Below are 26,369 nucleotides of genomic sequence, written 5' to 3' on the forward strand. Positions count from 1 at the left end.
GGAGGGCAGAGGACGGCGCTCAGCCTCGCCCGCGGATTGGCTGTGCTGGTCGGGAGCTGGGGTCACGTGGGCAGGCGGAAGGCCGATTGGCGCCACTTTCTTGGTCCGCTCGGCGGGAAGAGGCGGCGGCGATGGCAGCGGCGGGGAAGGCCGGCGGCGGCGATTACGCGGAGGAGCGCGGTGAGGAGAGGAGGGGAGGGGAGGGGAGGGGAGCGCCCGGCCGCCCGGCCGCCCGGCCGCCCGGCCGCGCCTCGCCTCGCCTCGCCTCGCCTCGCGCGCTGACGGCTTCCCCCTCTCCCCCCGCAGCGAAGGCGGCGGCGTTCCTGGAGGGCTTCCACCGCCAGAGCGGGGCGGCGACGCGGGCGAAGGAGTTCCCCTACCGAGAGCAGCTGGTGAGCCGCCCGGGAGGCGGGCGAGGGCCTGCGCGTGTGCGGAGCGCGCCGCCGAGGGCGCCCTTCAGGGGCCGCCCCGGCTGCCGCCCTCACCGCTGCCCGCCCTCTCTCCCTGCCAGGCGGCGGCGGCGCAGCGCGAGCAGGTGGCCCTGTACGTGGCCCTGGACGACGTGGCCGAGGAGGACCCGGAGCTGGCGGACGCCGTCTGCGAGAACACGAAGCGCTACGAGCGGGTCTTCGCCGACGCCGTGTGGGAGCTGCTGCCCCGGTTCCGCCGGCGGGAGGTGAGGGCGCCGGGCGTGGGCGGCGGGGCCGGGCCCCCCTGCGGCAGGGGGCACGGCTGCAGGAAGCCCCCGCCGGCTAACTCTCCCCCCACCCGGCAGGCGACCCACAAGGATGCCCTGGACATCTACATCGAGCACCGCCTGCTGATGGAAGGGCGGGGCCGGGAGCACGGCCAGCACCACGACCCCCAGAACCAGTTCCCCCCGGAGCTCATGCGCCGATTGTGAGTGTCATGCTCGCTTCTGCCACTCGCCGTGATGTGGCCGCTCAGCCTCCCCCAACTAACTCCCATCATCCCTGGCCACACAGCCTGGGGAGGGTGGGAGTTGTCGTCCGCACATCTGGGGGGTCACCCGGTTGGGGACGGCTGCGGTAGCCCTACAGCCCCCCATTCGTACGTGGAAAGTTCAAACGGCATGTGTCTTGGGTCCAGCTAATACTCAGCATGGTGGGTGAGCCTCTCGAGTGTCATGGAACTCTTCCACCATGCTGTGTGGGGAAGAAGCTGCTGTAATGGCAGAGACTGCTTCTCTGTAGATTAGCATGGTTGGATCTGGTGCTTTGTGCTGAAGACCTCCCACTCACCCAGAAGCATGCTGGGACAGAGAAGCAATGGAGACTCTTCCTCTGGCAATAAGACACCAGCGGTTACCTGAATTTGTCTATGAAGCAATTGTGTAATTGTGTAAATGTGGATTTGTCCAATCTGGTTAAAGTAAAAAAGAACGTTGTTCAAGTCTGTTCAGGATGTAATAACAGTCGCTGTTATTTATGTGTGATTAATTATCTAAGATTTCTAGGTGGCTTTTAAGGGTGGAACCCTCTCAGCTCAGCAGAATCAAAGGGGAAGCAATTTTTAAAATCCATACGAACATGTTTCAATAAAACCCATAAAAACAAATTCCAAATTAAAAGCAGCACATAACTTAGCAATCAAAATCAATAACCCAGGCTTAAGGGAAGGCCAGTGAAAACAGGTGGGTCTCCAGAACTCTCTTGAAGACCTGCAAAGAAGTGGCCTGACAAACCCCTGATGGAAGTTGATTCCAGAGGTGCAGGCCACCACTGAGAAGGTCCTCTCCCTTATACTCACCACCCTTGGCGGCAGGTAGGTGAAAAAGGCTTCTCTTGATGACCTCAGAATGGGGGCAGGCTGATACAGGAGAAGGGGCTCCTTCAAGCCTTCAAGTAGCTTGGGCCAAAACCATTTAAGGCTTTAACAGGAATTGTGCAGGTTTCTGTGCCTTCTAATGTTTTGTCAGGGATTATGCTTCGGCAATACAGCCTAAGCATCTGCCCTAATAACTTGGCCATTGGCTTCAGAACTTAGCTGACGGCCCCTGCTTTGCATGCAGAAGATCCCAGGTTCACTCCTTGCCTCTCCAATTAAAAAGGAACAGGTGGGAAGTGCTGAGAGAGACACTGCTCTGCCTGAGACCCTGAAAAGCTGCTGTTAAAGCAGAAAACATTGGGCTGGATGGACAAATTGTCTCACCATGTATGAGGCACGTAGAATCATAGAATAGTAGGGTTGTAAAGGGTGGCTGCGGTGGCTTAGTGGTTAAGACGCTGAACTGCAGACTGGAAGGTCGGCAGGTCAGCAGTTCGAGACCCGAGTGCTGCATGACGGAGTGAGCTCCCGTCTTCGGTCCCAGCTTCTGCCAACCTAGCAGTTCGAAAGCAAGAAATTGCAAGTAGATAAATAGGTACCGCCTCGGCGGGAAAGGTAACAGCGTTCCGTGCACCTGGGTGTTCAGTCATGCCGGCCACATGACCACGGAAGCGTCTTCGGACAGCGCTGGCTCTTCGGCTTAGAAACGGGGATGAGCACCGCACCCTAGAGTCGGACACGACTGGTTGGGGACACCTTTACCTTTTTTTTTTAAAGGGCCTACAAGACCATTGAGTCCAACCCCCTGCTCAATGCAGGAATCCAAGCCAGAGCTTCCCTGACAGATGGCTGTCCAGCCTCCTCTTGAATGCCTTCAGTGTGGGAGAGCCCACCACCTCCCTAGGGAATAGGTTCCATTGTCGTATTGCACTAACAGTCAGGAAGCTTTCTTGATGTTCAGCCGGAATCTGGCTTCCTGTCACTTGAGCCCATGATTCCGTGTCCTGCATTCTGGGATGATGGAGAAGAGATCCTGGCTTTCCTCTCTGACAACCTTTCAAGTACTTCAAGAGCGCTAACATATCTCCCCCCAATCTTCTCTTCTCAGGGCTAAACATGCCCAGTTCTTTCCGTCTCTCTTCACAGGGCTTTGTTTCCAGTCCCCTGATCATCTTTGTTGCCCTCCTCTGAACCCTCTCCACTTTGTCTGCATCCTTCTTCAAGTGTGGTGCCCAGAACTGGACACAGAACTCCAGATGAGGCCTAACCAGTGCTGAGTAGAGGGGAACCAGCACTTCCTGGGATTTGGAAGCTATGCTTCTATGAATGCAGCCCAAAATAGCATTGGCCTTTTTTGCAGCCACATCACATTGTTGGCTCATCTTCAGCTTGTGATCCACAACAATTCCAAGATCTTTCTCGCTTGGGAGTGTGGTTGAGCCACGTATCCCCCATCTTGTAACTGTGCATTTGGTTTCTTTTTCCTAGGTGCAGAACTTGGCATTTATCCCTATGAAATGTCATTCTGTTGTTTTCTGCCCAGCACTCCAGTCTATCCAGATCATTTTGAATTTTGTTTCTGTCTTCCAAAGTATTAGCTATCCCGCCCAATTTTGTGTCATCTGCAAATTGGATCAGCATTCCCTGCACCTCCTCCTCCAAGTCATTAATACAAATGTTGAAGAGCACTGGGCCCAGGACTGAGCCCTGCGGTACCCCACTCGTTACCTCTCCCCAGTTTGAGGAGGTCCCATTGATAAGCACTCTTGGAGTCCGATTCTGTAGCCAACTGTGGATCCACCAGATCGTTGTTTCATCTAGCCCACTTTGAGCTCGTTTGCTCATCAGGAGATCATGGGGCACTTTGTCAAAAGCTTTGCTGAAGTCAAGGTATATGATGCCTACAGCATTCCGAGGCCCACAAGGGAGGTGACTTGATCAAAACATGAGATCAGATTTGTCTGGCAGGACTTGTTTTTGACAAATCCATGTTGGCTTCGAGTAATCACGGCATGGTTTTCAAGGTGCTTCCAGATGGATTGCTTTATCATCTGCTCCAGAATTTTCCCAGGGATGGATGTCAGACTGACTGGTCTGTAGTTCCCAGGTTCCTCCTTTTTACCCTTTTTGAAGATAGGAAGAACATTAGCCCTCCTCCAGTCATCTGGCACTTCCCCCGTCCTCCATGATTTCTCAAATAGAAATAGGCCATGAGCATAGTTCACCATGACAGCCAGGCAAAGAAGCCAAGGGGCCATGGGGGAAATGCAATCTTAAGATGATGCATTAACAGGAGCGTAGTGTCCAGCTCACAAGAAGTAATCATTCCACTCTATTCTCCGTTGGTTAGGCTACATCAAGGGTATTATGTTGTTCTGGGTGCCACATTTTAAGGAGAACACTGTCAAACTACAGTGTGTCTAGAGGATGACCAGGATGGTGAGGCATCTAGAAATCAAGCCCTATAAGGAATTGTTGAAAGAGCTGGATGTGTTTATCCTGGAGAACCAAAAATTAAGGGGAGGCAAGATCGCGATCTTCAAATATCTGAAGGCTGTCACACAGAAGATGCAGCAGACTTATTCTGCTGCTCCAGAGGACAGGACCAGCGGGGAACAGATTTCAGTTTAAGATTAGCAGAAGTTTCCCAATGGTCCCCTGATCATCTTTGTTGCCCTCCTCTGAATCCTCTCCAGCTTGTCTATGTCCTTCTTAAAGTGCGGTGCCAGAACTGGACACAGTACTCCAGAGGAGGCCTAACCAGTGCTGAGTAGAGAGGGACTAGTACTTCCCGGGATTTGGAAGCTATGCTTCTATGAATGCAGCCCAAAAGAGCATTGGCCCTTTTTTGCAGCCACATCACATTGTTGGCTCATATTGAGCTTGAGAGCAACAACAATGCCAAGATCCTTCTTGCTTGTAGCGTGGTTGAGCCACGTATCCCTCATCTTGTAACTGTGCATTTGGTTTCTTCTTCCTAGGTGCAGAACTTGGCATTTATCCCTATGAAATGTCATTCTGTTGTTTTCTGCCCAGCGCTGCAGTCTATCCAGATCCCTTTGAATTTTGTTTCTGTCTTCCAAAGTATTAGCTATCCCACCCAATTTGGTGTCATCTGCAAATCTGATCAGCATTCCCTGCCCCTCCTCCTCCAAGTCATTAATAAAAACGTTGAAGAGCACTGGGCCCAGGACTGAGCCCCGTGGTATCCCGCTCGTTACCTCTCCCCAGTTGGAGAAGATCCCATTGATAAGTACTCTTTGAGGCTGATTCTGTAGCCAGCCTTGGATCCACCTGGTTGTTGTTTCTTCTAGCCCACTTTGAGCTCGTTTGCTCATCAGGATGTCATGGGGCACTTTGTCAAAAGCTTTGCTGAAGTCGAGGTATATGACGTCTACAGCATTCCGACAGTCCACAAGGGAGATTACGTGATCCAAAAATGAGATCAGATTTGTCTGGCAGGATTTGTTCTTGACAAATCCATGTTGGCTTTGCGTAATCACTGCATTGTTTTCAAGGTGCTTACAGATGGATTGCTTCATAATATAAACTTAACTTCCTTGATCTGTATCATGATAGAGGTATTGGGTTAACTAGCTAGCCGCAGAGTTCAAAGACTTGTGAGATGTTCATAGTATCATAGTATTTTAGAGTTGAGAGGAAACTTGGAGATCATCCAGTCTAGCCCCCTGGTCAATGCATGAAACTTGCAGCTACACCATCCCTGAGAGATGCTTGACATCTCCAGTGAAGAAGAGCCCACCAACTCTAGTGGTCTGTTTTTCTGCATTATAGATCAATACTAGCACCTCAAGCCAAGGGCTGGATTGGTGCCTAAGAGATCTCCCTGGGTTGTGGCCACCCCACTCTCTCACGGACACACACTGTTCCCAGCTCTGCCCCTAAGCTGATCCATGCAGATCAGCTGAAGGCCGTTCCCCTGTCCAGCACTGAGAGAGCGCGCACTCTGTTGGCACTGGGCAAGGAACAGGGCTTATATCTTGGTGGGCTGGATGGGAAACCCCAAGTGTCCATATCCGGGCTGTGGGTCAGAGGTTGCCCATGTTTGTTTCAAATAGTTTGGGGCCGGGTGATGTGAATGACCCCCTTCGCCTGTACCAGTCTGCGCATGCCTGACTACACCAGTTGGCTGGGGAACGTGGGCAGGAGGGCGCTGTTGCACTCGTGTCCTGCTTGTGGGTTTCCCATGGGCAGTTGGTCGGCCACTAAGTGAGCAGAACCAGTCTGGTCCAGCATCAGAGCTTTTCTTATGTGCTTATGAGATCAGCCCCGGAAGCCCAGCTTGTATGCCCACAAGTGAGATCAGCTAGGTTAGGGGGCAGTGCAGCACTCTGTGGGCAGGGAAGACCTACCTGTTCCAATTTGCTTTCTCTAAATATCTGATCCTGTTGACTTTTATTGCTTTAAGTGGTATTTTTCTGGTTTTGTGGCTTGGTTAGCTTGAAATGATTTTATGCTGGGTGGTAATGTATATAGGTTTTGTTAATTTGTATGGCTGTGTATTGAGATTTTTGTTGTGCGTTTTGGTTTCATGCGTAATGGAACACAAAAGCTGCCTTGTGATGCTGTTTCTCATAAGTGGCAGGTTATCCATGGTTTAAATAAGTTAGCCCCGCGGAAGGAGCTGGCTCACTTGCAGGGGGACCAGGTGGCCTCCTCAGTTGGTGCCAGGCTGCCTCCTCTCACTCTCTTCGCTCCTCTCCTTGGCAGTGAGCTGTACTTCAAGGCACCCTCGAGCACGAAGGCTCGGGTGATCCGGGAGGTGAAGGCGGATGCCATTGGGAAGCTGGTGACTGTCCGGGGCATCATCACCCGTGTCTCTGAGGTGAAGCCCCGCATGGTGGTGGCCACCTACAGCTGTGATCAATGTGGTGCAGAGACCTACCAGCCTGTGAGTAGCCAGCCCTGCGGGGGCGGGAGGAGCATGAGAGTGGCTCCCTCCCCCTGCCCATCTAAGCCCTCCTCCTCTCCTCCCTCCTGCTGCCTCTTCCTAGATACAGTCCCCCAGCTTCACGCCTGTGCTGATGTGCCCAGGCCGGGAGTGCCAGACCAATCGAGCTGGCGGCCGCCTCTATCTGCAGAGCCGTGGCTCCAAGTTCATCAAGTACCAGGAACTCAAGATACAGGAGCATGTGAGTGTGGGGGTGGGGTGGGGGCTCTTGGTTGTACATCAAGAGGCGGGGCGTTTCCCCTGAGGTGCCCATCTCCAGAATGGTGAATGGAAGCAGTTGTCTTGAAGAGCAACGTGGGCCCGAGCCAAAGACTGTCTGTCTTCTGCTTGGGGAGGCACCACAGCTTGATGGCGGAGAGCATGCGTTGTGGCCTGCCTGACAGCCTCTCAGAGTGGAAGGATCTCGGGTGGCCAGACTGGAAAACATGGCTTATTGAGAGCATCCCTATGTCACTGCTGAGTTTGAAATTTCTAGAGCCGTTTACAGTAAAGCTGCAAAAATTCAAGTGTAGTAGATCATATGTAATGGTTTCAAACCTGGGAAAATAAGAAGGCCCTTGCCTGCCTCCTAAAAGATTATCCAGGGAGGCGCCAGGGGAGCATTCCCAGGCACAGAGTCCCACAAGCAGGGCACTGCCACTGAAAAGGCCTCCTCCCCCATAGCCACTGCAGAGCCTCGCTTCAGAGGGCAGGGGTGCTTGGCAGCCTCTTGAGGAAGATCTGTTTGTTTGTGCAGGGTGATGTGGGGGGAGAAGTTCCCTTTCATGTATCTTGGTCCCAAGGGTGCGGAGGGCTTTAGTGATAAGAGCCAGCACTTTGAATCGTTTTCAGAAATGTGAGACATTTGCCCAGGTCTGCCCCCTCATTCATGACTAAGACATGTTTTTGTTATGTTTTATTGTGTACCAAACTGGCAGTAAGTAACGGCACCTTCAATATTTGAGGGCAAGTTGGTAGGACAATTCAGGCTTCATCCTGTGGCTGAAGGAAGGACTGGAAGGCGGACAGGTCTTAAATGTCAGGTGCCCGTTCCCCTCACCTGGCTTGTCCAACCTCCATATCTCCCCAATATGTAATCACAGTCATGGTGATACCTTCACTGTTGCAGAACCCAGAGTCAGAGAGACCACAGAGTGAAGGAAAAAGAGATTCTTTATTTAATGCGCGGGCTTAAGGCTGGAATCATTTCCAAAGAGCCAGAAGCCCCGATTTACATTAGCACATTGGTTTTATAGACATTGTGACATGTATGAAACGGCTCCTCCTCTCCCTCCCGCATGGGGTTGCAATCCTCAACATTTCTTCTCTTAGCACTATTGTTTATAATACAAGAACTGGGTTATAGGGTAGCCATGATAAGGAGAGAACAGAAGAGAACAGCAGAGAACAAGATATACAATTGTATGACCTTTGACAAGATAAGGAATTCCTGTGTCTCGTCAGCTTACAACAATATATTTAAGGGAGAAAGAGCTCAGCAAGAACATGAAGCATGAGACTGCATGAGGCTACTTAGTCTGACCCCCGATATGGCTGCTACACACCACCCTTCAGGGTGCTGATAACGCTTCCCAGGCACACAGAAAGACCACCCAAAGATGTAAAGATGACAGAAGCATTTAATCTGCACAATATAAGCAACCATTACCAGTAGTGCCGTAATCGTTGTTGAGAACACAATACGAGCAGCAATCGTAATAACCAATGGCTAGCGGAAAGGACCTATAAACAAGGAATATGCATATGCTGTTGCCACAATCTGGCTTTCGATCCATCAGGGAGTCTTCAGAACTCTGAAAATATAGCCGAGTGGTCCTATATTTTGGTAGGTTGTCTGGCTTCCCATCATTTGGGGGAGGGTAATCCCTTAATGTCCCTTCTCTTACAAGGGGAGTCCAAGTTCTTCTGCTCTTAGAATCATAGAATAGTAGGGTTGGAAGGGGCCTACAAGGCCATCGAGTCCAACCCCCTGCTCAATGCAGGAATCCAAGTCAGAGCATCCCTGACAAATGGCTGTCCAGCCTCGTCTTGAAGGCCTCCAGTGTGGGAGAGCCCACCACCTCCCCAGGTAATTGGTTCCATTGTCGTATTGCTCTAGCAGTCAGGAAGTTTTCCTGATGTTCAGCCGGAATCTGGCTTCCTGTCACTTGAGCCCATTATTCCGTGTCCTGCACTGTGGGATGATCAAGAAGAGATCCTGGCCTTCTTCTCTGTGACAACCTTTCAAGTACTTGAAGAGTGCTATCATATCTCCCCTCAGTCTTCTCTTCTCAAGGCTAAACATGCCCAGTTCTTTCAGTCTCTCTTCATAGGGCTTTGTTTCCAGTACCCTGATCATCTTCCTCCTCTAGGGAGAAATAGGGTGGCACCCTTGCTCATGACCCCCAAAGGAGTCATTCCTTTCACACCACCTGGCCTGTAATGGGCCCAGGACCTATCTCCCATCCTCCATCAATGCCCACCTGGACCAGAAACCTGTGGCAGATGTCAAAGTCTTGGGGAGGGGGTGGGCAGGCAGCTGGGTCCCCTCATCCAGCCAGAGCTGGATGCTGCAGTTCCCAGGGTGACCCCGCTCCTACCGTTACTAGAAGGAGGCTGGATGTGAGGAGTTGGGGCTAGATGTTAAAAGGCTCTCCCTAGTCCTTGAGAAAAGACCCCAGGGGTGGAGGGGGGCTGCCACTCAGAATAGTCTTTGCTAGATGAGATGGGCCAGTCCCTCAGTACAAGGTGGCTGCCTGTATTCCTACAGCTGTTCCTCTTTTCCCCACGCCCAGTCTTGGTCATAACTAACTAGAAACAATATTTTTTAAAGTCTTCTGAATTTGGGGTGGGGAAATGGTAATCAGTCTTTCTATAGATTGGCGATTTGTATCTTTAGAAAAGGTAGAGAACTAGCTTTAGGCTGTGGAGCTCCATCAAGCTGTCCTCCGCCCCTCACCCTGCTAGCCCCACAGCGGAAGCATTCTGGGAGGGCTTCAGTACTCAGTGCACTGGGTGAGATTGCATTGCTGTACTTCTCTTCGAATAACTGCCAAGCTGTTGACTGAAGTGATGCTGCCGATTAATTCATCAAGGCGGAAAGAAATGGCTGACTGAGGTCATGAGAGGGGGGTTGGGCATGAGGGCCCTTTATTCCTCTGTGGGAACAGGTTGGAGCTGAGAGGACTCTGCCTCCCTCGTCTCTGACACAGCCTCCTCCACTGCTTGCAGAGTGACCAGGTGCCGGTGGGGAACTTGCCACGCTCCATCAGTGTCAGCGTGCAAGGAGAGAACACTCGGCTCGTGCAGCCAGGCGACCACGTTAGTGTTACCGGCGTCTTCCTTCCAGTGCGGCAGACCGGCTTCCGGCAGCTCCTACAGGTGTGAGATCAGCTGCGGGGTGGCGGCAGGGGCCGGGCTGTCGTTTTGGGGCTCTGAACTGAGCACATGGTTTGCTGTGACCCAGGGTCTTCTCTCAGACACATACCTGGAGGCCCATCATATTGTCTGTATGAGCAAGAGTGAGCAGGAAGAGCTGGGAGAAGGGGACCTCTCAGAGGAGGAGCTGCAGCAGATTACGGGTGAGATGGTTTGTCCTCTCTGTCCCCCCCCCCCCCCAAGAAACATGGAACATTGGACTGATAGGTGACTTTAAGGCTGCAAATGCTGGTGAGTCAGCCAACACTGTAGTTTGGGTTTCAAAATACTTTTGACAAATTTCTTGTGAAGCAGGAGACTTGGCAGCCATGGTAAAAGGCAGGAGAACCTTTATTTGGACTGGTAACTCCTTAAAAAACAGCAGTGTGGAGTAGGCATAAACTGATAATTCACCAGTAAGAGGAAGTGAGCTGTGGAGCCTCCAAAGGGTCTATTGAGGCCGGTGCTATTTCTAACTCTTGCACTTGGAACACGGTAGCACTATTTGCAGGTTGCAGCAAATTAGGGTCAGACTGCACATGATTACTCTAAGCATGCATTTTTAAGATGTACTTAACGCTGGCTATATCCTTTTTTGAGAAGAAGCTGCCCTGGTCTCCCTTCTCCATAGAACAATCCTGAGTGCTGCTGGTTGTGCGTGTAGGTGTAGGCAGGCAGATGCAAACACCTTCCTGATTTCTTGCAGAGGAGGACTTCTATGACAAGCTGGCAGCCTCCATCGCGCCCGAGATCTACGGCCACGAGGATGTGAAGAAGGCGCTGCTGCTGCTGCTAGTGGGGGGTGTGGACCAGAACCCACGGGGCATGAAAATCCGTGGTGAGACCTGTGGCTGGGAGTAGCTTCTCTTCCCAGACAGCATGCACAAAGGCGTCGTCAGCTTTGCCGCTCTCGGGGCATCTTCCCTCCTGCTTCAGCCCCACCCTCAGTCTCCCTTCGTTGACGTTCTAAGATCCTTCCAACAAAAGCTGCAGGGCATGGCGAAGGTCGGGGCAGGGTGGGGATCAGCACTGCTGTAACTCGGAGCATTTGCTCTCCACAAAGGTGACGTTCAGAGCTGGGCCTGACTAACACCCCTGCTTTCCCCCAGGGAACATCAACATCTGCCTCATGGGGGACCCTGGCGTGGCCAAATCTCAGCTGCTCTCATACATCACCCGCCTGGCACCACGCAGTGAGTACTATGTAAGCTGGGGGGGGGGGGGGGGCAGCAGCCCTTCCCTTGGAGTCGCTTGTCTGGTGGATCGCCACCCTGAGCTAGCGAGAGTATGCTGAGAGGAGCCACTTGGCTTCTGCCCAGGAGATGGACTGTTGTTTGGGACTGGGGAGCCTTTGCCCAAGAGGCCTGACCTTCAAAAGAACCTATGGAGAAGCCTGCAGGACCCCAAGGAGCGGGCGGGCGTCCATGTGTCTGTCCAGCATCCTGCTTCTCACAGCTCCCAGCCAGCTGCGCTTTGGGCAGCTCAACCTTAGGGCCTGAAGGCAAATGGCTCTCTTCAGCGTCTGGTGATTCCATGTGTGGTCCGCCTCCCGCCCCCACACCTTGCTTCCTTCTGTTTGTGTGGCGGGGCGTGGGGGGGGAGGCGGAGGATGAGACGAGGCGTCGGTGCAGCCTCTTCTGTCCCACCTCTGCAGGCCAGTACACAACAGGGCGTGGGTCCTCTGGCGTGGGACTGACGGCTGCTGTGTTGCGTGACCCGCTGGCGGGAGAGCTGACCTTGGAGGGCGGGGCGCTGGTGCTGGCTGACCAGGGCATCTGCTGCATCGACGAGTTTGACAAGATGCTGGAGTCGGATCGCACGGCCATCCACGAAGTGATGGAGCAGCAGACCCTCTCCATTGCCAAGGCAGGTATCCTGACCACTCTGAACGCCCGCTGTGCCATCCTGGCCGCCGCAAACCCTGCCTACGGGCGCTACAACCCAGCACGCAGCCTGGAGCAGAACATCCAGCTCCCCGCTGCCCTGCTCTCCCGCTTCGATTTGCTCTGGCTGATCCAGGACCGGCCTGACCGCGACAACGACCTCCGGTGAGCGAGAGCCGGCTGGGCGGGCGGGCCCTCCTTTCCCCCTGCTGCGGTGGGGAGGGCAGCCCGGAGGCTCCCTCCTCTGTTGCTGCTTTGGCTGAATGGCTGTGTGTTTCCTGCAGTCTCGCCCAGCACATCACCTATGTGCACCAGCACAGCCGGCAGCCGCCTTGCCAGTTCCAGCAGCTTGACATGGGCCTCATGAGGTGAGTGGGCCAGGGCCGGCCCGCGATGTTGGCTGCTCGGGGGCACCGAGGCTCTTACCGCCTGTTTGGAGTGGGGAGGGGCTTCTGGGGCTTGAGCCAGACGCCATTGCCTGTGCGGCGGGCCGGGAGGCTGGGCCTCCTGCCTTGGAGTCCCCAGCCCAGGCCCACTTCTGCTCCCCCCGCAGACGATACATAGCCCTGTGCAAGCGGAAGCAGCCAGCAGTGCCGGAATTGCTGGCAGATTATATCACGGCGGCCTACGTGGAGATGCGGAGGGAGGCCTGGGCCAGCAAAGACACCACCTACACCTCGGCCCGCACCTTGCTGGGGATCCTCCGTCTGGCCACTGCCCTGGTGAGCAAAGGAGTGGTGGGGGAAGTGGGCCAGGCATGCTGGTCGTCCCGAGGCCTTGGTACCTCCCAAAGGCTCAGTGGGAGGAGGCCGATCAGAGGTAGGGAGGGCTGGGTGATCCCCATGCAAGTTTTTGGGAGCAGGACACAGCGTTCTGAGAATGTCAGCTCTGTGTCTGTGTGCGGTACGCACACCCCAGCCACACGCATGCCCTCTGCCATACAACTGAAGATCACGCTCCACGCGTCTCATGACGTGAGCACTGGTCCACAGATGTTTATGCCAGGGGTCTCCCACTTGGTGCCCACTGACATTTCTCTTGGCTCCTGCCAGTCCCCTCCGGACTTTATTACCTTTTAAAGGTTATTGCATTAACAAATTTGTTTTGCCTGGGAGGATGGCATGCTGCAAAGTGAAGCACCAGCCTCCAGGGCAATCTTCATTTCCAAGAATGCGTCTGGACCCCAAAGACATTCTTAGACAATCAAAATAGTGGGTGGCTGCAGCCCAGTGTTTTATTTTGAAGCAGGTCTAGCGGTCTATGATTTCCCAGATCTTCCTTTTTGTCCATTTGGAGATAGGGACATTTGCCATTATCCAGTCCTCATTGTGTGGTCATTGCCCCCCAAAGTTCCTGCTACTTTCACCTCATCAACAAACTCTTCTCTATTGGTCAGAATCAAGACAAGGATGGTGGATCGCCTCATTCCTCCCACCACTCTCTGAAAAAGAAAGTTGTCAGCAAGTTAAGTTAGGAATTTCCTGGAGGGACCCTGCTTGGCAGAGTTTTCCCCCCTACACATTTTAGGCTAATAAGTCCCCATTACTACTAGTTCATGTTTCCCTGACACATCTGCTTTTGGAAAGCTTCATCCAAATCTTCTACTTAGTTCAGTGGTCAGCAGTAAACTCCAACCATAGTATCATTTTTATTCCTGCATTTTTTTATACCAGATGCTTTCAATGGGGCCACCATATTCATTCTCTTGAATTTCTGTGCATTTCTAACATACAGTGCTACTCCTCCCTGCTTTCTATAGCTTCTGTTCTTTTTGAACAAATTATATCCTTCAGTTGCTATGTTCCACTCTTGGGAGTCATCCCACCAAGTCTCAGTTATGCTTATTAAGTAATATTTACTTTTCTTGAATAAAGAGTCCAAGCTCATCCTGTTTATATCCCGTATTCTGAGCACTAATACAAGGCATCAAAAGCTATGAACGTTTTGCTTGAATGGCCTCCCTGCATTTTTATTAAGAGGTTTAACAGGCCCCACTACAACTGCCCTCCCAGTTCCTGCTGCAGTGCATTAGCCCTTATCTGTAGCCCTTCCCTTTGGGCTTCCGCCATCATTGCTCCCCCAGGATTCTGTTTAAAGTCCTCCTGATCAAACTCGCCATTCTTTGGGCAAACCCATTCTTTCCAGTCTTTATGAGGTGCAGCCCATCTCCTAAATCACAAAGGAGAGAAACAGATTTCTCGGGATGCAAAAAAAATTTATTGTAGGAAGCTCAACACGTTTCAGCCTTTTTCTTATTTTTAGGCTTTTTTCAGGGGGGCTGTAACATTAATGGTAATAAAAATTATAAATAGAACAACACACATAATTAAAACATTACTAAAATACAAATTGCCGCAGGGGATTATGCATGTATAACATTCTTATAAAACCATGTAAAATGTCCTTATTTACTAAGAATAACAAGTTCATACTTACTAGAGAAAAAATGTGCAGAATTTTTTCGCAAAAGATTGACACAGCAGACAATCTACTGGTGACTGGAATGATGTTTCTCAAATCTTACGTTACACTCTTTTTGTCCATTCCATTCCTAGCTGTATCAGGCGTTTCCATGTTGATGTCATCCAGCCAAGGTCTCAAAACTGAACTGTGCCGTGGTAGCTAGGGAGTGTGTGCAAAGCACCTACAGGTCATAGGAGTGGTAACAATCCAAGGCTTCATTTAAACCACATGGGGAGAGAGTGTGCAGTCTCAAAATCAACTCAGCTTCACTCATCAACAGATATTTTTTCTTCCTTGATGTCAAGCTTATCCAGTGCCCAAAATTTTAGATCTGTATGAGAATGCTGTTTTTCTGCGAAATGGCTTGCAAGTGGGACACCTGGTCTGTTGTTCTTAATGTTCTTAAGTAAGACCCTTAAAAAGTCGGATAGGGGAACAGCTGAGTAACATTAAGAACAGCAGACCACGTGCTTCCTACAGTAAGCATTTTTTGCATCCTGAGAACCTGTTTTTCTCCTTTGTGATTTACTTTGGATGCTCCCCTCCTTCTGTTTTCGTAGTCCGTCTCCTAGCAGCAGCCCCATTTAAAAAGTATAAACAGTCGTCCCAGAAACCAAATATCTTCTGGTGACACCCTCTTTGTAGCCTGCAGAATTCTTTCTCTTCCATGGATGGAGGAGAAGACCACTTAAGCCCCAGAGTCCTTGAGCTTCCTTCCTAGAGCTTCATAGCCCAAGATGATGCGATCATAGCTGTGCTTGGCAGTATCGTTAGTTCAGAAATGGATAAGCGCTAGGGGATAACTGTCACTGGACGTAACGAGTTTTGGCAGCTGCTCTGTCACATCTCCAAACCTGTACTCCTGGGAGACAAACGTCTTGAGCCAGTGAGTCCGGTTGCCCCTTCTATTCCACGCAGTAGGGAGTGACCAGCCACAGCCACCCTTCTCTTCGCTTGCTGCAGGAAGTATTTCCATCCCCTCAGTTCCATAGGGCTCCAGCATCTTCCTGCCCTGCAAGGTCTGCTAGAGATCCTCCCCTGAAGGCTCGGAGCCGCTCCCTTCCGCAGGATCCTCGGAGCGGTTTTGTGGTCCCAGTGGTGCAGAGGGCCTCCGAACCTCTTCCTCTGGGGTGCACTGTTACCCATGCAGTTCGCTCCTCTCCTTCATCCTGCTCCTCTTTTTGAAGAGTCCCCCGTAGTTGTCCTTCCAGCGCCTCAAGTGTCCTGTCCAAGAACTCTTTGCCCTCTCTTATACATTGGAGTGTGGGCACTTGCTGTTCGCTCTTACTTTTCCTTCCACAATGCAGCCAGCTTGCACTTGCTGCAAACGCATGCCTTCTTCTCTTCAAGCAAGAAAACAAATGCACCCCATACAGCTGCTGTGAGCACGCTCCCTGGGGGCTGGCTGGCTTAGGTACCTTCTGGGTCCCTTGATCCAGCGCCTGCTGGCTCAGCAGGAAGCAGTCCTCCAGCCACACACAGGAGCAGCCAGGCAGCCATTTCAGAACGTGCACCGTTTCGGCCTGCACAGCTGAGCGCACGGTCAGTCAGAGCACACGGCCTGTCGGGCTCACTTTCCTTGTGTCTACACTGGTAGAAATCCTTGTCTTCTTCCTGTAGATCTTCCTATAGGACCTCTTGTCTCTACCACCCATGGGCCTCCGCTGCCAAACTCCTGTTACCTCAGTCACTCTGACATGTATGCAGTTCCTCAGCCAGGTTACTTATCTCTGAGCCTCATCAGTTTGCCTTCTGTGAAATGGCTGTTGGGGCAGACGGGGGAAGTGCCAGACGACTGGAAGAGGGCTAATGTTGTCCCTATCTTCAAAAAGGGTAAAAAGGAAGAACCTGGGAACTACAGACCAGTCAGTCTGACATCAATCCCAGGGAAAATTCTGGAGCAGATTAGAAAGCAATGCATCTGGAAGCACCTTGAAAACCATGCCGTGATTAATCGAAGCCAACATGGATTTGTCCAAAACAAGTCCTGCCAGACAAACCTGATCTCATTTTTTGATCAAGTAACCTCCCTTGGAGACCGTGGGAATGCTGTAGACATCATATACCTCGACTTCAGCAAAGCTTTCGACAAAGTGCGCCATGATATGCTCATGACAAACTAGCTCAAAGTGGGCGAGATGAAACAATGACCAGGTGGATCCACAGTTGGCTACAGAATCGGACTCCAAGATTGCTTATCAATGGGACCTTGTCCAACTGGGGAGAGACACTGAGACACTGAAGGAAGAGAGCTGCTGCTTCTTGAAAGAGAAGCCTTCTCCCACCTTTTCTCAGGCCCTCTTGGAGTGAGGCTCCAGAACCAAAGTGGCCTCCGTGTCCTGCTCTTTACGTGCAGTCACATGCATTACAATTCGCCCACACAGCTGATTTCACCTGTAGCTTGGTTTGCAGTCCTAATGTTAAAACAGGCCTAAGAAAATCCCATTTCCCAACTAGATAAAATAGTCGCATTTGTTTCAATTCCATTCCAGAACTTGTATATAGATGGGGCAGAAACGGGGGCTGCCCAGACGTGTTTCAGCACTCAGCTTTTTATGCCATCTCTGTCTTTGAATTCAGAGTATGCACAGCACTAGCTACAGGGAGGGAGATTGATTTCTGCAATTCTGGTCCTTATTTATCTTGGAAATCTGCACCACCATAGAACTGGCTTGTGGTGGAAAGGACCACGGGGTGAATTGGGTGATGTTACTGTGCTCCACTCAGGCACGGCTGAGGCGTGTGGACATTGTTGAGAAGGAAGATGTGAACGAGGCAATGCGCCTTATGGAGATGTCTAAAGACTCCCTTTTGGCTGACAAGGGACAAACAAGCAGGTGAGATGCTCCCTATTCTCCCCCTTCCCACAACCCTGTGGTAGCTTGTTGCGTGGGGAACAGACAACTGAGAGGGAACACTGGATTAACCTTTTCCTCTCTTCCCTGCCCCCCAGGACGCAGCGTCCATCTGAGCTGATCTTTGCAACCATCCGGGAACTGGTTCCTGCTGGGGGCGCTCACTCTGTCCACCTTGCTGAGGCTGAGCAGCGCTGTGTTTCAAAGGGCTTTACTCCCACCCAGTTCCAGGCTGCTCTCAGTGAATATGAGGAGCTCAACGTCTGGCAGGTGAACCAGAAAAAGACCCGTCTCACTTTCATCTGATCCATGCTGGCCTGCAGGAGGCAATTCAAGCCCCCTTCTGATGTTAGCTGGGACCTGGTGGCAGCAGCTGGTTTCTGAGGGGCTGCCACAGGGTGCCTCCTGCTAGCATCTCTTTTTAAACTTGATCTGTTTTCCCCAAATAAAGTTGTTTGTATCTTTTGGAGTTGATGCCGCCTCTTTCAAGGTAGTCTGGGGAAGATGGTTGCTGTCAGGCTTAGAACTGTTCCCCACCTCCCAGCTGAGCAGAGCAGAGAAAGCTGCTGCAGCTGGTCTTTGGACTATAGGATTAAGCAAGCTCCCAGAGAGCGAGTGACCAGAGTGAGCGAATGGGGGAACAAACACGAGTTGGCCAGGGGAGGTCAAGGGGGAGGCCCCTAACATTTTTTTTTCATTTTCTATTTTATTTTTTAACTAACTTTTTTCCATTTATTTGTCTTGTAACATAAGCTTTCACACCAGTGGGACTCTGCTTTTAACCTCTACTGAGTAGAGGAGTAGGCACAGGCTAGTCTAGAACAATCACAAAGCTAGACACAAAAAGGGAAAAGAGGCTATGGAAGGACAAGACTCTCCAGTGGTGGTGACCTGCAAGGTGTGTGCCTTGTTTCTTTTCTTATCTGAGATCAACACGGCCTACACCTGCAACAAGTGCAAGTTGGTCACGCTGCTGGAAGAAAAAGTAAGAGGACTGGTGTGGCGTGTGTTGACCCTCCAGGGAATAAGAGAATACGAAGAGTTCTTGGACAGAATGGTGGAACTGCAGCAGCAAAGCGAAGAAAAGGGGCTTGAAGAGCAACAGCAAGCTGAGGCAGAAGAAGAAACTGTTGAGGTGAGGAAAAATGGAGTAGAGGATGCTCCTTGGAAAAGGGTGACAGTTAGGAGCAGAAGAACTAGAAGCCACTCAGCACCAGCGGAAGCAGTGGAACCATGGAACCGTTTCCAGGTACTTGACAAGAGGTGGTGGGCTCTCCCACACTGGAGGCCTTCAAGACAAGGCTGGACAGCCATTTGTCAGGGATGCTCTGACTTGGATTCCTGCATTGTGTAGGGGGTTGGACTCGATGGCCTTGTAGGCCCTTTCCAACCCTACTATTCTATGATTCTATGAAGACTGGAGGACAGCCTACAGTGGAAGAATTACGGGGGAACCTGCATGAGAGCGAGCAAGAGGCTGAAAGTCAGCCAAGCAGAGGCGATGAAACCAAGGCCTACAACAACAAGAAGAGTAGTAGTAGTGGGAGACTCCTTGCGTGGGATCGAAACCCAAGTATGTTGCGAAGACCCGTAGACTCGCCAGGTATGATGTCTCCCGGAAGGACAGATTAGAGACTTGACTGAAGGGTTGCCTGCACTCATAAAGCCCACTGACAGGTACCCCTTTCTTCTCATCCATGTGGGAACAAATGATACCGCCAAGCGGAGCTATGAAAACTTGATGCTAACCAACAGAGATGACTTAGTGGATAAAGTAGCAGTTACAGGAACCCTGAGGGAAAGCGACCATGTTGTACTTGAGTTCTTGGTTCTAAGGGAAGCAAAAGCTGAGTGTAGTCAAATGCATACCCCGGATTTTAGGAAAGCTGATTTTAATAAACTCAGAATAATGATCAGTAAGGTCCTATGGCAAGCGATGCTAACGAGAAAAGGAGTCCAAGATGGGTGGGAGCTTTTAAAAAAGGAAATTCTCAAGGCACAATCACAAACCATTCCAACAAGAAGAAAAGGTGGAAGAGAACAGAAGAAGCCAATGTGGCTTCACAAAAAGCTTAGAGATGACCTGAAAACAAAAAAGGACACACAGAGGAAGTGGAAAGAAGACCGAGCAACAAAGGAAGAGTACAGGCAGGTAGCACAGAATTGCAGGGATGGCGTCAGGAAGGCTAAAGCTGAGAGTGAGCTGAGGCTAGCGCGGGATGCTAAAAACAACAAAAAAGCTTTCTTCAGCTACGTGCATAGTAAAAGGCAGAGGAAAGAAATGGTGGTTCAGCTATTAAATAAGGATGGCAAAACGATAACAGATGACAAAGAAAAGGCAGAGGTGCTCAATTCCTACTTTGGCTCAGTCTTCTCCCAAAAGAGGGTCTATGAGCCCCCTGGCAAAGGCAAAGTACAGGCTGAGGGGCAGGATTGCAGCTGGAGATCGATAGGCATATGGTCAAGAACACCTCATTACTTTGAATGAGTTCAGATCTCCAGGGCCAGATGAACTGCATCCTAGAGTAATTAAGGAACTGGCAGAAGAACTCTCAGAACCACTGTGTATTATCTTTGAGAAATCATGGAGGACGGGGGAAGTGCCAGATGACTGGAGGAGGGCTAATGTCCCTATCTTCAAAAAGGGTAAAAAGGAGCTAATACTTTGGAAGACAGAAACAAAATTCAAAGTGATCTGGATAGACTGGAGCGCTGGGCAGAAAACAATCGAATGACATTTCATAGGGATAAATCCCAAGTTCTGCACCTAGGAAAAAGAAACCAAATGCACAGTTACAAGATGGGGGATATGTGGCTCAACCACACTACAAGCGAGCAGGATCTTGGCATTGTTGTCGATCACAAGCTAACCTCAGCTCATTCTCAGCTTTAGCCTTCCTGACGCCATCCCTGCAATTCTGTGCTACCTGCCTGTACTCTTCCTTTGTTGCTTGGCCTTCTTTCCACTTCCTCTGTGTGTCCTTTTTTTGTTTTCAGGTCATCCCTAAGTTTTTTGTGAAGCCACATTGGCTTCGTCTGTTGTCTTCCACCTTCTTGTTGGAATGGTTTGTGATTGTGCCTTGAGAATTTCCTTTTTTAAAAGCTCCCACCCATCTTGGGCTCCTTTTCTCGTTAGCGTCGCTTGCCATGGGACCTTCCTGATCATAGTTCCGAGTTTATGAAAATCAGCTTTCCTAAAATCCAGGGTACGCGTTTGACTACACTCTGCTTTTGCTTCCCTTAGAACCAAGAACTCAAGTGCAACATGGTTGCTTTCCCCCAGAGTTCCTGTAACTGTGCTACTTTATCCACTAAGCCATCTCTGTTGGTTAGGATCAAGTCAAGGATAGCCAATCCTCTAGTTCGTTCCTCTACTTTCTGTAGGAGGACGTTATCCGTCACACAAGTCAGGAATTTCTTGGAGGGGCCATGTTTTGCAGGATTTGTCTCCCAACAAATATCAGGGAAATTGAAGTCCCCATTACTACTCCATCATGCTTCCTTAAAACATTGGCTGTTTGCTTTTCAAAAGTTTCATCCTTGTCTTCTCCTTGGTTGGGTGGCCGGCAGTAGACTCCGACCACCAGGTTCCTTTTATTCTTTGCTCCATTTATTTTGATCCAGATGCTCTCAATGGGGCTACCAAGCTCCTCCTCCTGTATTTCTGTGCAGAGATATGTATTTTTCACATACAGTGCAACCCTACCTCCCTTTCTGTTCCTCCTGTTCTTTTTGAACAAGTTATATCCTTCAACTGCTGTATTCCAGTCATGAGAGTCATCCCACCAAGTCTCAGTTATACCTATCAAATCATAATTTCCCTCTTGTATTAGTTCAAGTTCGTTCTGTTTGTTTCCCATACTCTGGGCGTTAGTATATAGACATCAAAGACCATGTGCTTCATGGTCTGGCTTTCTTCCTACATGAGTCTGTAGACTATTATTGGGCGCTATCAGAGCTGTTCTCTCTGTCGCAGTGCATGCGCCTACGTCCATTGTTACCCCCAACTTTACATCTCCCTTCCCTGTAGGTACTGGGCTCTCCCACACTGGAGGCGTTCAAGATGAGGCTGGACAGCCATCTGTCAGGGATGCTCTGACTTGGATTCCTGCATGGAGCAGGGGGTTGGACTCGATGGTCTTGTAGGCCCCTTCCAACCCTACTATTCTATGATTCTAAGACCAGCACACTTATATTCAGAAACAATACTTTTCTCTCCCTAAAGTTTCCTCAGGCCATGCTGGAGCCTGAGACCAGAAGTGCTTTGAATAGGATGGAACAAGGCAGTTCCTGTGACCTAGCCTGATCCACTCCCCACCACCAGGGACAACACATGTACAGCATCTGGCAGCACAACCACTTTATTGGGATTTGTTGGAACACCTCAGAAGAAGAGTCCCCGCATCCGGCGGCCAATGCCCTGGCGGTCATAGAGGATGTTAAATTTGTTCACAAACTGGTTCATAGTGTTGCAGGTCTTGGTGATGGTGCCCAGGTAGGTCATGAGGCCAACATCATTGCATTGCTAGGAGAGAGACACAAGCATGAGAAAGGAAGGCAGGCCAGTGAAGGCACAAACAGGGAGAAGTCATAGCAGAGCCCCTGCTTTGCATGCAGAAGGGCCCAGGTTCGATCCCCTGCATCTCCAGGTAGGGCTGGAAAAATTCCAGCAGGAAACCCTGGAGAGCCACTACCCGTCAGTGTTGACAATACTGGGCTAGATGGACCAATGTTCTGATTCAGTATAAGCCAGCTTCCTATGGTCCTAATAGGCAAAGCAGGCTCCCTGGCACCTGCAAACTACACAACTAGCTGAGCACCTTCCTGTTCCCCAAAACTTTACTCCAGCTGCCCTTCCCCAAGGGGAGGCAGCCATTACAAGTACAGATCTCTGGTGAGGTTTTGGTCCTGAAGGCCAGCATACAAATACATACTTAAGCATCTTTCATTGTTGGAGCAAAACTATTTTCCCACATTGTTTCATTTTTAAATCTTTTGACTTTTTTTTATTAAAATGCTGTATAGCACTCTGAAGTTTTAAAGCAAAAGAGGTTAGTAAAACTTCCCTCTACCCAGGGGAAACACCTCAGCCAAAAGAGGGTAACAGCAAGGATTCTGCTCTGATCCTGCACAGTTCCCTCCACATTTTGACCAGGGACAGTGCTCCCTCATCCCTGCTTTACATGCTCCTCCTCTTCTGCACTCTGCAAGATGTAGGCAAGTGCCCCTCCCCTCCCAGACACTCACATCATAGAAATCTGTCTTGAACTTGTCAGTGCTCAGCACAGGTAGGCAGTGGCAGAGGGCATAGGCCTCACGCAAGATCTCATGGTTGAAGGGCACCTCGCCTACACAGAAAGGGAGTCAGGTTAGAAAGAAGGCTGGTGCTGCCGTCCTGCCCTCATGCCTCTTGCACAGGAAAGAGGAGGCACAGATCAAGGCCCACCTGCTACTTCATCCACAGCTCGTTCTCACCTGCTTCTGAGGCTTTAACATACTCCAGTATAAGTTTGACACGGCTGTGAAGCATCTTTATGGCGCTGTGCTGGGCAATGAGGTGCTCTGCAACTACAGGGACATGCAAGAGAGAAAGTCAGGGGCTATGCTACCAGTGGATGCTTGGAAGTCTCCGAACCACCCAAAGAGCTGTAATGCCTGAGGAATAGCAAAGGCCACCTCCACCCAGATGCGAATCGCCTTCTCCAATGCAGCACTGCAGTGCTGTCAACACGAGGCCATCTGCTCCAGCTCCCCTCCCTCTGCAGTCTTCATGCCAACCACACGCACACTTGCCCTCAGTCACCTGTGGAGTTCTCGCCACTGCCCGTTGCTGTCATCCGTGCCACATGGTCAACCCCAATGCGCTCAGCCTCCTCTGTGGCTAGTGTGTACGTCAGCTCAGCAAACAACATCGTGGCCTTGATGGAACAGGGAGGGAGGAAGAGATGGGCACTTGCTACAAGAGGAGGAATAGGAACCTCTCCCCACATAGGCACAGTCAATATGAGCCAGGCCAAGGGGCAGGTCTCCTCCCCTACAGGAAAAGATACCCCTTCTACCCACAAGCTTGCAGCAAAAGCCTCGCTACCTGTGGCAGGAGGTCAGGGGAGAAAGAATACCAATATCCCAGGAGCCACCAACTGCCAGCAACTTCGGAAAGGGATGGGGATGGAGAAGAGAACAGGCAGGTGGGGATTACCTCTCCATTGATGATATCAATCACCGACTCAAAGACACTGACAGGCAGCTGTGGGGGGAAGAGAGGGAGAGCGCGCACAACGGCTCACTCAGATGGCCTTTGCTTGATGCAAAGACACAGCCGTTTGAGGCTTCCATTGTGGTAGGGAAGAAGAACAGGTACTCACGTCAGTGTGCTTGGTCATAGGGTTTAGCTTGAGGAAGAGGGGGCTCTCGATGATCTCGCACACCTGCGGAGGAGAAAGGGAAGGTGCCATCAGAAGTCTCTGCCTCTCGCTCTCGTATAGCATGAATGCTGCCACCAGACCTGTGTCAGAGGCCTTTGCCCATCCTCACCATAGCTGAAGGGAAGCTTCCCCAGGGCCCTCAAAGACTGTGGCTCACCTGTTTGTGGACATGGATGTCGGACTGGTCTGGGGGGCCACCCGTCGTGTACCAGCCCAGGAACTCCAGATCCTTAAAGACTTGCTTAACTGTGGGAAAGAGGAAGAAAACCCAGAGACCCAGCTCGCCTTCTCAGCTTGCACGCCCCCCTTCGGATCCTCACGCTAGCCCTCTTCCTCCCTGGCCCCAGCTCCCTACTTACACTGTTCCTCCTTGGTGTAGTAATACTCCTTGTCAATAACCACGTTCTCTTCCACAGTGTGCGACAGCAATTCGAAGGAGTTCATCACCTCAATGTTGCGGCCCTCCTGACGCCCAATCAGGGCCCCAATTACTGCAGAGCGGCGCATGCGGGGGGGGGAGAGGGCTTCAGGGTCTGTGTCCAGCTGCCCTCCTGAGAACCTTCCCCAGCGGCCGCGAGCGCGAGGGGTCCCGCAGTTGTGCTCCTTGGCCCGCTCGTGCGCCAGGCCGCCGCCCGGGCAGAAGCCCAACGGGCGCAGCGGCTCCGCGCCGCAACGCGGACGAAGGCGCGGCGCGCAACGGGCCCGCCCGCCCCCGGGAGCCGCGCGCCCCCGCGCCCAGCCGCCCACCTTGCACGGGGCGCCCCTCCTGCGAGCGCATCCGGACCCAGTGGTCGCTGATGTTGAGGATGACGAGCGGGTGCAGCGCCACCGACACGCTGCCCGTCACGCCCGACGCCATCACCGCCGGCGCGGCTGCCGAGGGGAGAGAGAGGGAGCCGGGTCAGGGCGGCCCCGCCTCGCCCGCGGCCCCGGCAGGCGCGGCGCGGCGCCCCGCCTTACCCGCCGCGTCCACCTCCATGCCGGCCCCGTTGCTGCCGCTCCCCGCCGCGGCCGGGCAGGCGCCGCCGCCGGGGGCCGCCCCGCTGGCCGCCGCCGCCGCCATCTTGGCTGCGTAGTCCCGCCCGCGCAGGAGGTGCGCAGGCGCCGCTCGCGGGGCGGGGCGGGGCGGCGCGGGGCGGGGCCTGGGGCGGCTCCCGGGCTTCCCCTGGCGCCTGGCCGCCGCCCGAGGGAGCCTGCGGCGGGGCGGCGGCGAGCCGCGGGGGCCGGCGCGCCCTGGCCGCCCGCCCGGGGGCGCCCGCGGGCAGCCCGGCGGAGGCGCTCCGGCCGGGAGCGGCGCGGGCCCGGCGCGGCCGCGTCCGAGCTCAGGCCCGCTGCAGGGCGCCGGTCCAGGGGCGCGTCCCCCGCAGACGGCGCCGCGCCGCGCGGGCCCCGGGGCAGGAGGCTGCGCGTGGCGCCGGGCCGGCGGCGCAGACTCGGGCCCCGCGCGCGGCGGCTGCGGGAGCCGGCTCCGTGCCGCCCCCGGCGACTTCGCCCGCCCGGGGAGCGCCGCGCGGCTCGTGACCCCGCGCCGCCCTGCGGGGCGGGGCCTCCGCGCTCTTGCGGGCGCGCCCTGTCGGCGAAACGGTTCTGAGCGCGCACCCCAGCGCGCGCGTTTATGTGCACGTCGCGCACACGCGCTGCTGCGCGAATGCATTCCGTCCATTACAAGACGCGTAAAAATTAAACGGGACGAGATAAAGATGAAATAAACTGTGAAAATATTTTTGTTTATTAACGGCAGAAAACGCTTTTTGCTCTCACTTAAAAAAATAGTATCTGTAGACCCACTTGACTGTGCACGTGTCGTTGCTGTATGCTGACGATCGAAGAAGGGCACGGCTGTCAACTTGCAGGGAGGGGAAAGGTGTGCTTAGCCGGGCTCCTGCCTGCACCCGAGCTAGGAGTCCTGGTCGCCAGCCCCACAGCGCACCCTGCACAGAGTCCCGGCGCCTTGGCCCACCAGTGGCTTGGGCTGGGCTGTTAACCCTTCCTGCTCTCCTTTGGCAGGGCAGGATGGAAGCTGAGAGGAAAGTGCCTGCTTCCTTCTCGGCTTCAAAAGGAGAGTGGAAAGGGTTAATCTCGCTTTCCTTCAGCCCCCGCCACCTTGCACACAAACCCCACTTTGGTGACCACCACTGTAGAGGACTCTGTGGGAAACATGGTGCATGACTTGGGGCTGTGCAAAGCTTATTGTGCAGCGCACAGCACCAGTTCCTTGTCATTGTCGTCCAGGGACATCGTGTATTGACCTGCGCTATGTAAAAATGACTGTTTTGATTGGAGTTAAGTGTTTATCTTGAAGAGGACAGTCTCCTGATCATGGAGATCTAGGCAATGGGGTAGTCCTAAGCTTAGTTTGGGCTGCAGGACCTTTTAACCATTAGATGCTGATAACTTCCTCCTACAGAAAGTGGAGGAAGGAACTAGAGGATCGACCATCCTTGACTTGATCCTAACCAACAGAGATGACTTGGTGGATGAAGAGGCAATTACCGATTTAACACATTATTGCAAGTACACATTGACAGTGATGCGAATCTCCCCCAAAAGTAAAAAGAATTTTAAAGGGGACTGGAAACAAAGCCCT

The 26,369-nt window shown here is 52.4% G+C and overlaps 2 protein-coding genes across 2 annotated transcripts; one reads left to right on the plus strand and one right to left on the minus strand.

Moving 5' to 3' along the window:
* Positions 1-63: 63 nt before the first annotated feature.
* Positions 64-17,826, plus strand: MCM7 (minichromosome maintenance complex component 7). The gene is made up of 15 exons (XM_084854618.1): positions 64-180; positions 307-392; positions 512-676; positions 776-900; positions 6,520-6,700; positions 6,804-6,941; positions 9,971-10,120; positions 10,206-10,320; positions 10,863-10,994; positions 11,266-11,349; positions 11,811-12,204; positions 12,324-12,407; positions 12,593-12,761; positions 17,230-17,339; positions 17,456-17,826. The coding sequence occupies exons 1-15, from the start codon at positions 132-134 to the stop codon at positions 17,661-17,663; spliced, it is 2,190 nt and encodes a 729-aa protein (XP_084710744.1). The 5' UTR covers positions 64-131; the 3' UTR covers positions 17,664-17,826.
* A 3,876-nt stretch (positions 17,827-21,702) lies between these two features.
* Positions 21,703-24,854, minus strand: COPS6 (COP9 signalosome subunit 6). Its single transcript, XM_084854622.1, has 10 exons — positions 24,743-24,854; positions 24,530-24,655; positions 24,142-24,273; positions 23,940-24,028; positions 23,723-23,785; positions 23,557-23,604; positions 23,161-23,275; positions 22,833-22,925; positions 22,605-22,705; positions 21,703-21,882 (listed from the first exon to the last, which is right to left on the minus strand). The coding sequence occupies exons 1-10, from the start codon at positions 24,843-24,845 to the stop codon at positions 21,742-21,744; spliced, it is 1,011 nt and encodes a 336-aa protein (XP_084710748.1). The 5' UTR covers positions 24,846-24,854; the 3' UTR covers positions 21,703-21,741.
* Between the last annotated feature and the right edge of the window lie 1,515 nt (positions 24,855-26,369).

This window comes from Heloderma suspectum, chromosome 4 (assembly GCF_057233095.1).
Source record: "Heloderma suspectum isolate Gila_16-S chromosome 4, 16-S_ref, whole genome shotgun sequence".
NCBI classification, from domain to species: Eukaryota; Metazoa; Chordata; class Lepidosauria; order Squamata; family Helodermatidae; genus Heloderma; species Heloderma suspectum.